The sequence below is a fragment of the Penicillium chrysogenum genome (assembly GCF_028827035.1).
Source record: "Penicillium chrysogenum strain IBT 35668 chromosome Unknown utg000002l_segment0_segment0, whole genome shotgun sequence".
NCBI lineage: Eukaryota > Fungi > Ascomycota > Eurotiomycetes > Eurotiales > Aspergillaceae > Penicillium > Penicillium chrysogenum.
This window is the reverse complement of record NW_026622750.1, coordinates 7,001,395-7,014,242: the sequence shown is the minus strand read 5'-3', so window position 1 is coordinate 7,014,242 and position 12,848 is coordinate 7,001,395. Positions and strand designations below refer to the sequence as shown.

The window sequence follows — 12,848 nt, the reverse complement described above, 5'->3', positions numbered from 1 at the left end:
CATTCTGACAAGAACGAGAATGGGGCGTACTAGTTGGCGAAGATCGCTGGGCATTTGATCTTTTGCTTTAGGGCCTTTCGCATTCCTGGCCAATTTTTCAGTAAATCTGCCAATGCAGCTCTCAACTCTTCAATATGTCTGAAGTCGAGTTCCGGCGTACAAGGCGCAGTGAGAATGATCAAGTGTTCTATATCACGAATATCACTCTATGCTTTTGGGCCCTTCCGTTGATATTGTGACAAAATCTTCTCACGCAGAATCCATTCAGGACTGAATGTCTTGACAGGATATACAGTGATAGTCAATGTCCTTCAATGTAGAATAGGGAAAGTCAATGACTATCGATCCGAATAATGACTTATTTTACATACAAGAGTTCTTATAAGAGTAGCCAATAAATCAAACTATAACATAGCCTTAAGCCACTATTTTTTATCGGGTTATATTTGAAAAACATAATCTGTAGAAGAAAAAACAGCTTGAACAAATAATTTAATATTAAATTCATACGGAAGAAAACGGCAGGCAACATGAACGTTCATATACAGTAAATATATACTATACAACTCATGCCATCTCAATCTGCTCATCCTCGGTGCCCTGCTTCTTCATAACTGCCACATCATCGGAAGGAATAACATAGGTGGCCCACTGGCGAACGGGAACCTTGTCCTGGAAGAGCCTCTCGATCTCTGCATTGCTGCGACCCGCGGTTTCACCAACACAGAACCACGAATACGCTAGCAAAAATAGGGTTGTTCCGCCATAGACGAAGCCAATCATCGGGCCCAAATTACCCGTATAGTACATGTAGGGGCTGGTGAAGACCATGAGCCAGACTGTGAGGAAGAAGACGCCCATGGCGCAGGCGGTGATCTTGTTTCTGTTGCGGCCGACGGACATTTCCGATGCGATGGAGTACGACAGGGTACCGATGGAGAAGTTGTAGAAAATAATGTTGACATAGGCGAGGACAACAATGCCGATGCCGATACCTCGGCCGAAGGTGCCCTCTGGAGATCGGGTGGTGCCGAGACCGCCGACGGCGATGAGGGAGACAAAGATACCCGTTGAGCAGAGGAGAAGGTTGGTGCGGCGCTTGATCTTGTTTCCGAGAACGACTGCTACGCCGACGGTAATGATTTGCAGGACGTAGATGATGGTGTTAATAGTAAAAGGATCCGCGACGCCGATCGACTGCGCGAACACCACGCCATAGGTGTACCAGAACTGGATACCGTTGATCTGCTGGACGAACATGGCGCCGCAGGCGTAGAAGAGCTTGCGGCGCTCAATGGGATCCGTGACGAGCGAGAGCCAGGTAGCATCCTTGGCCATTTCACGCTCCATTTGCACTTGGTCATCGATGGCTTGGATGTCCGCAGAGGGGTCATAGTCGCGGGAGCTGCGGTTGATCTTGCGGAGGGCCTTGATCGCTTGCTCACGCTTGCCTTTGTACATGTACCAAACCGGGCTTTCCGGTGTGAAAGGAAGACACAGAAGCATGACGCCGGGAAGAACGACGAGCAGGCACATGGGAATGCGGTAGGATTGAGCACTGGCAATACTCTGCGTGCCTTGGTTGACACAGGCTCCGACTAATTGCGAGATGGATTGCATGAACTGGAAGCACATGAGAGCTGGACCTCGGATGGCAGAGGGTGCCACCTCTCCAATGTACATCAGACAAGTGGCGGTGAACTGCCCGACGCCTAGACCAATCAAGACACGGCTGACATAGAAGACTGAATCAGATCCGAATGAGCACACTTGCACAATGGCTCCGACGACAATACAAAGAGAGGCGGACAGGAACACCGCACGTCGACCGAAAAAGTCATTGATGGGAGCAGCAGCAATAGCTCCGACCAACTCCCCCACATAGATGATACTCGCAGACAGCGACAGGAAGGATGTTCCCAACGAGTAAGAACCATCTGCGTTTTTCTCTCCGTAGTCTTTGGCAAACCATGGCATACCCTGGATTCCAGTATAGTAGATCGTATCGTAACCGTAGCAAAGGGCACCGATGGCAGCCACCAGACAGTAGGCGATGGCCCGGCGATTCGACTTCCAGTCGATATTGAGTTGAAGACCTGCCATGCTCGGTAGAGTAGTTCGTAAAAAAGAATAAAACCAATATATCACGAACACACAAGAAAACTAAAATCCAAAGGAGTCGGGTCAATTTGCGGGGGAGACGAATATTTTATACCCGAAGGAAATTTATTGAACAACCTGGAGGCCCGCATATCGGGGTAAAATCTCCATGGGGTACTCCGTACTGGGCCACGGTCGTGCACCGAGTCTCCACTTAATAGAACCACTTGGTGCTCTTTTTGTCCAATCAGCGTGTATACCAGAACAAATTTGACTATAATGTGGGGTTCCTTCCATTATTCGCGCACTTCCAAGGTTGGACGGAGCAGAGGCTTCCAAGGTTTTCACAGGGGTTTACTTCCAAGGTCACCTAAGTACCGACATGTAGGTAGACTTCACTATTTCTAGTTAGCACATCCTCAAAATGTTATACTAAAGCACCATTGCCGATATATACAACATAGACGAATAAAAGCAAATAGGAGAGGGATCGGACCACAACCCGACATATTCGCAGCAAAACTTCGGGAAACGTGATCGGGCCGCCGCCAAGCACAATCCCGAAACGAAATGTCGCCGATATTTTGTCAAAGTTTCCCCGGGCCAGTCTAGTCAGGCTTGCACGGATTCCCGATCCTGGAGGGAAACTGGGGTAATCGGAGTAATCCGGGTGTTCTGGGCGGGGTTTTATGACCCCCGTCTTCCCATAAGTTTTTGTTTCTTTTCGTACATATATTCGCTTACAACATGAGGTCACTTCTACCGCATTGTATCATGTGAGAGCAAGCGCGGTCTTACCCTTACTTTGATTCTACCACCTCCGACGCGTCTCTGGGATTTCTCTTAACCAAGGCTATGTCCACGCAGAATGTGCCCAGGTGTATCCCGTACGTGGAGCCGAAATACTAGGACGGGAGGCCTTCTCCACAATTCTCCCGAAACTTGACCGAACAACAAATTGGGGCAGAGGAACAGAGCAACCCCGAGATCGGGATTGGTGAGAAGGCCTTGGAACCAATTCGGCAAATCGGGTTACTGTCACGGCCCGGTCGAGATCCCGTTCTGTTCTCTTCCTGAAATTCAAAGGCCTCTCTGCTCGACGGTTACCGTTTTGAGCTGGAAAATATTCTCTTCTCATTCAATTTATGTCTACTGGTCTCCAATTCTATAACAGTACAGGTGCACTACTCGGCGTAGTTGGGCGAATTGAAATTGTTGAGGCTAGACAGAAACAGATGATTGGACATCACCATGATCTCAACACTTTTCAGCGACTTCGCCATAGAGAAAAGATATCTTACATTATTAGTCCAATCCTCCATAACTGTCTTTATATAAGGAGTACACTATATGAGTGTTGAGGCTACGAAGGGGGACTACTAGTGCGAACTAGTATGGAGGGAAAATCGGGAAGAAGATGCATACTATGAATCTATGGAAAAGCAGGCTGTATATGAAGCCTGTACTAACAAAGAAATAGCAAACTGACATATCAAACTGACATAGCAAAGGCTCAGTCTGCACAAAGAGATAAAGGCATAAAGGCATGACCATGCATGTCAACAATGAGCAATGATAGGACTATCCTTTCACAAAACGAGTGAAGTTTAATGCACATTACTCTGTTCGTCAACGTGTCACCACTCAGTACATCTTATAACTGATACTTCCCATAATTATTCCCTATCATCCCAACAAAACTATTCTAGCCTTGCACGACACTAATAATTACCTCCGCGCCCACACCAATTGCCGGTCTTCATTGTCTGCAATTGTGTGTCAGGTTGCCCTAACAATGTTTCTGAAACAGATGACGCGGGAAAGACTTTCCTATGGAAGATCACATGTGGCTTGAAGGTTCTTCCACATATACCAGAAGTCAATATTGATTTGCAATCCAAAGAATACCAGGCTAGGCCAAAACACAAGGCCACCATTCCATGCCATAGGCCCCGTATGATGTATGTGGACCCCGCTTCCGAGAGCAAAGACAATCGGAGTGACCAAGTTGACTACACCCATGCTTCTAGGAAGTACAGGGTTGGGGCTCTTATCGCTGAAGATCGCCCACGCAACTGTCCACATCTGCACCAAGAAGATTGGCCACGATAAAAGCGTAGCCATCCAGAAAATATCATTCAGCAGCTGTGTCAACTCCGGGCCGTAGTCGCGGAATGTCAATAGGCCCATCGCAATGGCAGCTATCATGAAACCGCAGAACGATGCTGCTGCACTCGCAAGTTGAAGGTCGGCAATTATGGGGTTGGTTTCGGGGATTTTACGAATTTGACGTGCGAGGACTGCGGAATAGACAACGTAAAGAGCCCCCGAAACCATGACAAATATGCTGCTGGCCTCGGTACCCTTCACGTGGGCCCAGTAATGATCGTGAACACGCTTCGCATCCCACCATGGTGCGGTGGGTGGGATATTGCCCGATATTGCCAACGCGATCAGGAAGAAGAGGGCGCAGAGGATACCACAAATAACAGCAAGATATTCCCACCGTCTAGTGGTAAGGGCATTTGCCAGTCTCTGAGGATAGGTCCTGGATCCCATGTTGGTGAAGTTAGATACAGAAATGAAGGTGGGAGGAATGGCCGGGTTGATAGCGGGATGGCTGCTTATTTGACGACGAATGTTTGATGGGCTGGTTTATATGACAATCTAGGTGGTTTATATAAGTATAATTCTCTTTTCCCAAAAGCACCTCGAAGAATTCGGGGATTCAAACTGTCCTTCCCTACGCAAAGTATCCTCGTACAAATCTAGCGAGATGCATAGATACGTTTCACGGCTGGAGGTAAACACTGCGATGATGATGCTACAATATCAAAGTGAATGCAGATCCCGCCCAATTTGATATTTCATACAGTCAAGCCTATGGTATGTCTCTGTCCCATCTAGGGGAAAATAAAATTACAATAACCTAAAGGGGGTACACTAGATAGGACAACCCAACCCGTTCAAGTCAACAAGATAGGTTTGTGCTTTTTCCTGGATCTCAAATACGTCAAATTCTTGCGAAGGCAGTATTTTGGATTCAAGCATATGCACCATGAACAACCCATTCACACGTTATCTATTCCGACCAATAGCAACCCATGCCTCCGTGTCTCGGATTTCCTTAAGTCGAAGTGCTCTGCCTCCGTTCGCCAGATGATTATCGGGTCGTGGGACCTAGTTTCGTTCGAAGTACACACACACACAGCACGACTAGCACACACACCCAACATCCCTTGGGCTCCGGTCGCTCAGGGTTACTGGTGTATACAGCAGACAACCATGTCTCCGTCATGAAATTTGGATGCCCGCCCTTCAACGCCTTCTATTTCTCAGCATCTGACACAGTAATTACCGAGGCGGGGAGGCGTTTTCTGGCTTACGCGGGAACGTACACCCTGCATATAATCGATGGCAAAAGTTTGGCTAATCACCTTGTTACCCTTTCGAACTTTCTAATTTTCTAGGCCAGAAGGTGGTGCGGGCATTGGAGATTCGTGTTGATCGTTTGATACTAAGGCCCGAAGATGCATCAGACTGGGTTTCAATATTTTAAATTCTCTGGTAGATGGCCAACCTTCAATCTCTTCAACTCCTGTGAGCGGATGCTCTGGGTCCGTGGAGATGACCGATCAGATCCGAATGCTGCTCTTATCACAGGTCTCATCCGGACTGTGCGGTGGGAGCAGGACTTCCGTCAACAGAATCTCGTCACATTGGAGATAGGCCATAGACACAATGCCCAGGAAACTATTACACGTATCTCGAGAATCTATCGATATGAATTTCCAACAAGAATCAAGTCCAGTGCCAAAACGAACAGTGGCAGCGCCGAGTATAGGGCTTCGGTGATCAGGCCCCTCCAAACCAACCGCTTGGTTTTACTCAAACCCTGGACCGTTTCATGGCCAACAGCTTTTCCACTTTCTCTCCCAAAAGCACAGGTGTAGGTGATTCGCCGAATCGGGTGTTGTCTTTGACAATAGACAGCCCTGGCCTTTTGGATCGGTTGCATTTTAAGGACTGCTTTGTCTACCCGATTCCGCTAAAAGACGACGAAGTCGAATATAGAGTGCACGCGACCGGACTGAACTTCTTCGATGCCATGCCTGCTATGGGTGAAGTGCCAATAGCCAAGTTTCGAGGTGAGGCATCCGGAGTCGTCACGCAAGCCGGTCCCAATGTAAAGAGGCTACGTACGCCCCGGACAACGTATAGTCGCACTCTCAGTCTGCACTGGTACTTTCCAAACAGTCGCTCGTACCGTGGGGAATGCAGCTATTGCGATACCCCAGACAATGAGCTTTTAACATGCTGCAGGGTTCCCAATTATCTATGCCACAGTATTCCACTGTCTGGTCGAGGTCACCCGTTTGAAGACAGGGGAGTCGATTCTAATACATGCGGCAGCAGGGGTGGATGTCGCCTTGAACTCCTTGGCAGGCGAGGCTCTTCGTGCCACGTTTGAATGCATGGCCCCCATGTGGTCGCTCTATCGAGATTGGTAAACGTGACTTCATAACCGAACGGCCGATTTGATATGGCACCCTTTCTCCACAGTGTGACCTTTGCTGCCTGCGACCCCAACATCATCCTACGACATGATCCCGCTCGGTCATATAAACTCTTTCAAGGGGGCGATGGAGCTCTGGCAACTTGGTGTCTTCCGACCAACGTCTCCGTTCACGACGTTTAGGTACTCCCAATTGAAAATGGCGTTCCGTCAACTCCAGTCCGGTAGTCACAGCGGCAAGCTGGTCTTCACCATTGATGGTGATGATCTTGTCGAGACTCTTCCATGGACACTCCTGCCATGTCAATTCCAAGAGGATGCGATATATCTGCTCAGCGGTGGTCTTGGTCGTCTCGGTCGGAGTGCAGCGCGGTGGATGGCATCTCGTGGGGCAAAACACTTCTTGTCCCTCTCATATCCGGTGGTTGCAATGCAGATGCGCAGCTTCTACTCAATGAATTGAGTGAGACAGGGTGCGATGCGCAAGTCCTTCGGGTTGACGTTGGTGACTCGGTTGCCTTGGATCAAGCCATCAGGCCTTATGTAGGAAGAATGCCCCCTATCCGGGGTTGCATTCAAGGCGCGATGACATTGCTGGTATGTTTCCGCCTGGGGATGCTCTAAACCTCCCATTGGGGTTTCCAATGATATTCGCAGGATTCTGACTTTGAACCGATGACATCGACCGCCTTTGAAGTTAGCGTAAGGGCCAAGGCACGCCGATCGTGGAACCGCCACGAGGTGCTTCCAACTGATCTCGACTTTTTCATCCACCTGGCTTCAACCAGAGGTATCATTGGGAAACTGGCCAGGGCAACTACAACATAGGTAACACGTTCCAAGACGCCCTAGCTTACTACCGTCGATCTCGGGGCCTCGGTGGAACCTCACTTGACCTAGGCCATACGCTTGATGTTGGTGTCATTGCGGAACGAACAGACAATCTATTCGCAGGATCCCTTCGAGCCGCATTCGAGAACCAAGCTGTTTCGCAGGACGAGTTCCATGCTTTGCCCGATCATTTCAATACTCAAACCTCGAGTGTCTGCCCGCAGACTGTAATGGGGCTTGGTACTTGCGAACAGTTCCTTGTAGACAACTTATCAGAACCTGCCTTCTTATCTTATCCCCAATTCACTCATCTCTAGCGCCTTGGTGGGTCTGGAGGACACAAGAGTAACAACCCCAACTCTGCAAAGTTGTCGATCAAAGGGGCCCTGGATGAGGCCTCGGAAAACAGACTCCAGATAGTGATTGAAGGCGCCATCGAGAAACTGTCGAGCTTGCTAAGCATATCTGCCAGTGAGGTCGATAGCAAGATGGCCGCTTCGGACTATGGGATGGACTCCCTTGTAGATATTGAGGTTCGCAATTGGCTGTCAAAGGAGGTAGACGTGGAAGTGGGGGTCTTGGATATTGTGGGCGGTCAGTCAATTGTCGATCTGGGGGAGCGGGTGCTCAAAGTCAGGGGTTAAGAGTGACGGTTTTATTTCGCGGACGTCTCTACAAGAGTATAGGTTTGTTCTGTCTCGTGAGAAACATTTCGGGCAGCACCAGAAGACGCTGAGAATCGTTAGTGTTACTGAACACCGATTTTCCATTCTATATATATACACACCTCAGTCAATTACATTTTTCTTATCAGCCCAACTAGGCTGAATAGATCGACAAACAGCCTCATAATCCTGGAAGCGCTGAGTATCCTCCACCAGCCCGGGCGTCGTCCAAAACATAGCCCAGTTACTACCAGCCAGCTTCCAGGTACCTGAAGACCGCTCAAAGTACCATTTATTAACCGGGTTGTCCATGCGACTACGCCAGCAGACCCCATTGGGGAAACATGTGCGCACCATCGCGTTGAATACAACGTCCGCGACACCGCCGGCGCCTTGGCTGCGCTTGAGAACGGCGAATTTATCCAGATATGGCACCATGCGGGCGGCGCTCGCTTCGCTCCCATCGTCTGGCACGCCCGGCGGCGTCTCCCAGGTCAGGATTGCGCCGCCTTCGTACTCACCGGCAACAATGACACCGGCGATACGGCTGTTCACTCGCTCGAGGTAGTTTTGGACGTCGAGCTTGCGGTCAAAGGAGTCTTCGATTAGCGTGACTAGGCGGGGGAGATCGATGGTAGGGTCATTAAGTCCCAGTCGTGGTTGCATCTGGGCTGTCCAGGGTTTTGTATATGGGTTTGGGAGGATTGTGAGAGGCATTCCACGTTTGACGAAGGTCGTGTGGGAGGTAACGGGGTTGAATTGGTTTGACCCGCTGCCGTTGAAAGCACCGCGTCGGCCTGGGGGTAGAGAGGATGATAGTAGAGGCTTGTCGGTGAGGAGGTGGTGGATCAGTGGGTTGCGCTGTCGACGGGTTCCAACAGCCGACAGGTCTGAAGCAGCCTGTTGTGGTGAACGGGCTGAGTAAGAAACTTCTTGCGGGGAGGTGATGATGCCCGAAGAGGCTGATGGCAGCATGGCTAAGGCTTGTTGGGCTAATCGGAGATTCTCCAAGTGGCCGTCTAGCACCTCCTCCATCACCTCGGCACCTGGTGATGGAGGTGCGGTAGGTTTCTCGGGCGATACAAGCTCACGATTGACAAACTTTGAGAACGGGTTGCTTTCCAAGGTTGAGTAAGTGGCTTCGGAAGTTCCCTGTTTTGAAGAAACAGAGTTTCGTACCTGGGAAAGCTCATCTTTAATTTGATCAAATTCTTGCTCCATGTTGATGAAAACGTGCGATGACTGAGGGCCCTTGAAAGCCGGGATGCCTCCAAGCGCATCGAGAACAATGACACGGTCCAGTGAGACCTCCCTTTGCAGATTCCTGATTCTCTCGGCAGTGACTGCTGGGTCTTCGTCTGGGTCTGGATTGAAGGACAATCCCGCGAATTCTTTTGTTAGTGCAAGAGCAGCGTCGTTGGCTGAAACCGTGACAGCTCGTGGGTTTTCTTCCGTATAGGCAATGGGCGGAACCAGTACCACATGACCGTCTTGAAGGGCGCTCAAGAGCACTTTTCGCGACAGGACCGTGGGTAAACCAGACCCACGCTCGGATATAGATAACGCCGAGTCTAGTCGAAAAGACCGTGAGTCGGGCTGCTCATCCACTGCCGCCGATATCCGATTTGCCTGCTCAATAGCTGTTTGTCGCCCGGCATGGCCGTCCATCTTTCCGGGATCGACAACCACGCAGCATGCCATCCCCAGGCGGACGAGCTGTGACAGAGTCTTGGCCACTCCATTAATTACAGAGTTATCGAGCAATTGTGGCGTGGTGATCTTGATCAGGGCCAAGTGCAGCCTTTCAGGGATATCCTGCGCGCGCGGAGTGGGGGTTGTATCTTGCCGGAAGACGGGACTGTCGTACACTGCCCTGGAAGCACCGTAGAACGAGCCGAGATTGACACCGGAGGGCAGAGAGGCTGATATGGACTCCTTCGGGGACTCGGTGGGTTCTTGGCCCGATTTGGCGGGGCTGGCCTTCAACCGAGCAAGGTACGACTTGGCTTCGCGCTTAGTCGATGCGGAGCTTAGGAGGCTGAGAAAGAATTCCTAAGCCAAACATGGAACCGTTAGCATAGAAAGGAAGAAGAAGGAAGTGATCTGCCACCTACCCGATCAAGCAATTTCTCCTTTGCGCGGTGGCCGAGCCGATCTTGGCTTTCGCTGCTGCCCGAGAACTCGGCGATTTGCTGGGCTCGGACATTCAGCACCTGTGTCGGGCGCACTGCAATGGGATCATTAGGGCGAACGAGATATTGCTTCAGAACTTCTAGTCAATGAATGCTCAGCTTTGGCGTATAGTGGATTCAATTACCGCGGTCAGTGAGGATTTGGCCGTTCGAGACCAGTTTAACGTTCGGGAGGTCATGGTTGAGTGATTGCCTAGAGATCAATTGCTCCCCCAGCAGTTGACGCCAATGCAAGAGCAGCAATCTCACGAATTAAGAATAACATACAATATAGGAGGGAAGATTCCAAGGTAGGGAAAAAGAAAAATAATATGACGCATCCATGGATCCTCGGTTATAGCTCACCGCCTGCGGATACCAAGATTGATAAGAGGCATTTAATCTGACGACTACGTAGTTATGGATGTACTAGTTACCTGTACATTCTTCATCTCTCTTCTGCGATACCCCGTATAAGGATACATATTAATGGATCAACTGCATGCTGTGTGTCACAGCAGGGCCAAGATATAGGAAAATCTACGGGTACTTCTATTGATAAATATATAATCGTCTGCATTTGGTTATAAATAGCAAGACAGATATACGGCCCTAACCTTTTTAAGTCTCAAGCATAAGATGCAAGGTGATATGGCATATTTTATATATTGATATTCTCATGTCATGCTCATATACATTGCATTGTCGTCAACTATGGTACACAAGCCTTTGTGACCGATTCGGGAATCCCAAGCCGTTTCTGCCCAGATTTATAAAAGTAATCCCACCGAAGAAACTCCTATCCTTTCCTCTTGAAAGCCCGTCTAGGATAAACCCTTGAGATGAGACAAAAACTTGTGCGTAATAAGCATGTTAAAACCGTCCGTGGTTTAACATGCTTCAAGCCGAAAAGATGCAGGAAGAGAAAAAACAAAAAAAAAAAAAAAAAAACCAAAGACAAAAAAACGTTACAACTTCAGTTCTCACTCCTCAAGAGGCTCGGGGCCAAATTCCAGGATCTAGTTGGGGTCAGCATATACCTAGGAATTGGTCAAAAAAGAGAACATACCATATCAACCCAACCACCACCACCGAACTGACACTTACTAGGGCCATGAGACTCAAAGCCAAATGACTCGTAGAATGGAATCAGGTGATCGTGTACAATGATCGCGATGCGGTCAGCAATCTGGGCCTCTCTAATACGGTGGATATATGACTTCATCAATGTGCTTCCGACTTGCTTGCCCTGGTGCGCTGGATCAACGGCAAGCGAATGAATGGCAATAGTGCTGCCACCTTCTTCGTGACCAACGGCCTGCCCGTCCTCGACAGACCAACGCTCGTTTCTCCAGTTGGCCGGAAGTCGCATCGACCGGTCCGTCACGAGGGGCTCTGAGGTGCGGGTAGCAATGATGTGTCCAACGAGTGTCGGGCGGGGTTTTGTTTCTCCTTCTGCGAGCAAAGGAAGAGTGAAGAGGCCCAGACTGAGCTCGGGGCATCTGGTGAGACGGTAAACGAACTATGAAAGTGTTAATGAAGTCTCCACCTTCGCATCTTTAACAGAATCCGGCCATACCTTATCGTGAGAGCAACGCTCCTGCTCGGGGAAAGCTTCCTCTACTTTCACACAATCTTCCACATTCGATGCGGAGAGCAATTGGACGAAAGGGTGCAGCTCATCCAGCTTTGTGCGGTTGTGGGAGGGCGGGCGACGAAACCAGTATGGGAAATCGTTTGCGTCGTCATCCTGATCAACCGCAGCATAGTCCTCGTCCACCTCGTCCTCGTCGTCGTCCTCATCATCGACCGGGAACCCATTGGCTAGTTGGATGCCAGCACGGCTCATGATACGAGCCAAATCGCTGTTGTTAGGGTTTCCGAGAGACAAGTCGTCCGCATTGGACAGCGGCCTCAGCCCGTTATCCTGGCCTGACATGGACTCGGAAAGGTATTCACTTTGATCGGACATGGTGAGGGATTGAGGAATGGACTAGGGTATCGAGGTCAGAGCGGTTGGGATCGGAATTTCCAATTATAAGGGGCTAGTGTGCCACGATCAATTGGAGTGCAGGGGGGTACCCGGCTTGGTGGCGTAGACGAGGGATGTGAATCTAGAACGGTGGGGATTAGTCTCATGCAAGTGATTGGGACTAATAATCGAACAAGACGCCTAGCTCTAACTGTAATTTGATGTCTGTTCCTGGTTAAAGGAAATCGAAAATGTTCCTAGCAATCTTTTGGGGAAATGTTGGCAATTCATGGAAATTTGCGATGGCTGTGGGCAAGGAGGGGGGGTTGTTGCGACCGGGATCGGATTGAAGGAGCAGGCGCACTTACTTGGATTTACCCAGATAATATTTGAGAACACTTGATAGGTTTCCAATTCAGAGATGTTGTTTCATACAACCTTGAAAATATTCCCAAGACGTGTGGAGGAGGAACTTTTGCAGTGGCGGGGGAGTTCAGCCGATAAAGTATAGGAACCTACCAGTACTGCGTTCTACCCGGCCTTTGCCGTAGATAACCATGTATCTGTAGGTACTACTACATTTAGCCCCAAGG

The 12,848-nt window shown here is 49.5% G+C and overlaps 5 protein-coding genes across 5 annotated transcripts; 1 reads left to right on the top strand and 4 right to left on the bottom strand.

The window, feature by feature from the left end:
- Positions 1–567: 567 nt before the first annotated feature.
- Positions 568–2,103, bottom strand: N7489_005884 (uncharacterized protein; the record flags this gene model as incomplete). Its single annotated transcript, XM_056711636.1, has 1 exon — positions 568–2,103. The coding sequence occupies one exon, from the start codon at positions 2,101–2,103 to the stop codon at positions 568–570; it is 1,536 nt and encodes a 511-aa protein (XP_056570057.1).
- Positions 2,104–3,930: 1,827 nt separating this feature from the next.
- Positions 3,931–4,659, bottom strand: N7489_005883 (uncharacterized protein; the record flags this gene model as incomplete). Its single annotated transcript, XM_056711635.1, has 1 exon — positions 3,931–4,659. The coding sequence occupies one exon, from the start codon at positions 4,657–4,659 to the stop codon at positions 3,931–3,933; it is 729 nt and encodes a 242-aa protein (XP_056570056.1).
- A 1,049-nt stretch (positions 4,660–5,708) lies between these two features.
- On the top strand, positions 5,709–8,091 carry N7489_005882 (Acyl transferase/acyl hydrolase/lysophospholipase; the record flags this gene model as incomplete). The annotated part of the gene is made up of 9 exons (XM_056711634.1): positions 5,709–6,049; positions 6,094–6,299; positions 6,424–6,607; positions 6,664–6,784; positions 6,837–6,972; positions 7,053–7,213; positions 7,274–7,406; positions 7,460–7,707; positions 7,765–8,091. The coding sequence occupies 9 exons, from the start codon at positions 5,709–5,711 to the stop codon at positions 8,089–8,091; spliced, it is 1,857 nt and encodes a 618-aa protein (XP_056570055.1).
- A 144-nt stretch (positions 8,092–8,235) lies between these two features.
- On the bottom strand, positions 8,236–10,483 carry arg2 (acetyl-CoA:L-glutamate N-acetyltransferase; the record flags this gene model as incomplete). The annotated part of the gene is made up of 3 exons (XM_056711633.1): positions 8,236–10,164; positions 10,227–10,373; positions 10,430–10,483. 3 exons carry the CDS (start codon positions 10,481–10,483, stop codon positions 8,236–8,238), a joined length of 2,130 nt encoding a protein of 709 aa, XP_056570054.1.
- Positions 10,484–11,266: 783 nt separating this feature from the next.
- On the bottom strand, positions 11,267–12,255 carry N7489_005880 (polyamine acetyltransferase; the record flags this gene model as incomplete). The annotated part of the gene is made up of 3 exons (XM_056711632.1): positions 11,267–11,302; positions 11,353–11,805; positions 11,863–12,255. The coding sequence occupies 3 exons, from the start codon at positions 12,253–12,255 to the stop codon at positions 11,267–11,269; spliced, it is 882 nt and encodes a 293-aa protein (XP_056570053.1).
- Between the last annotated feature and the right edge of the window lie 593 nt (positions 12,256–12,848).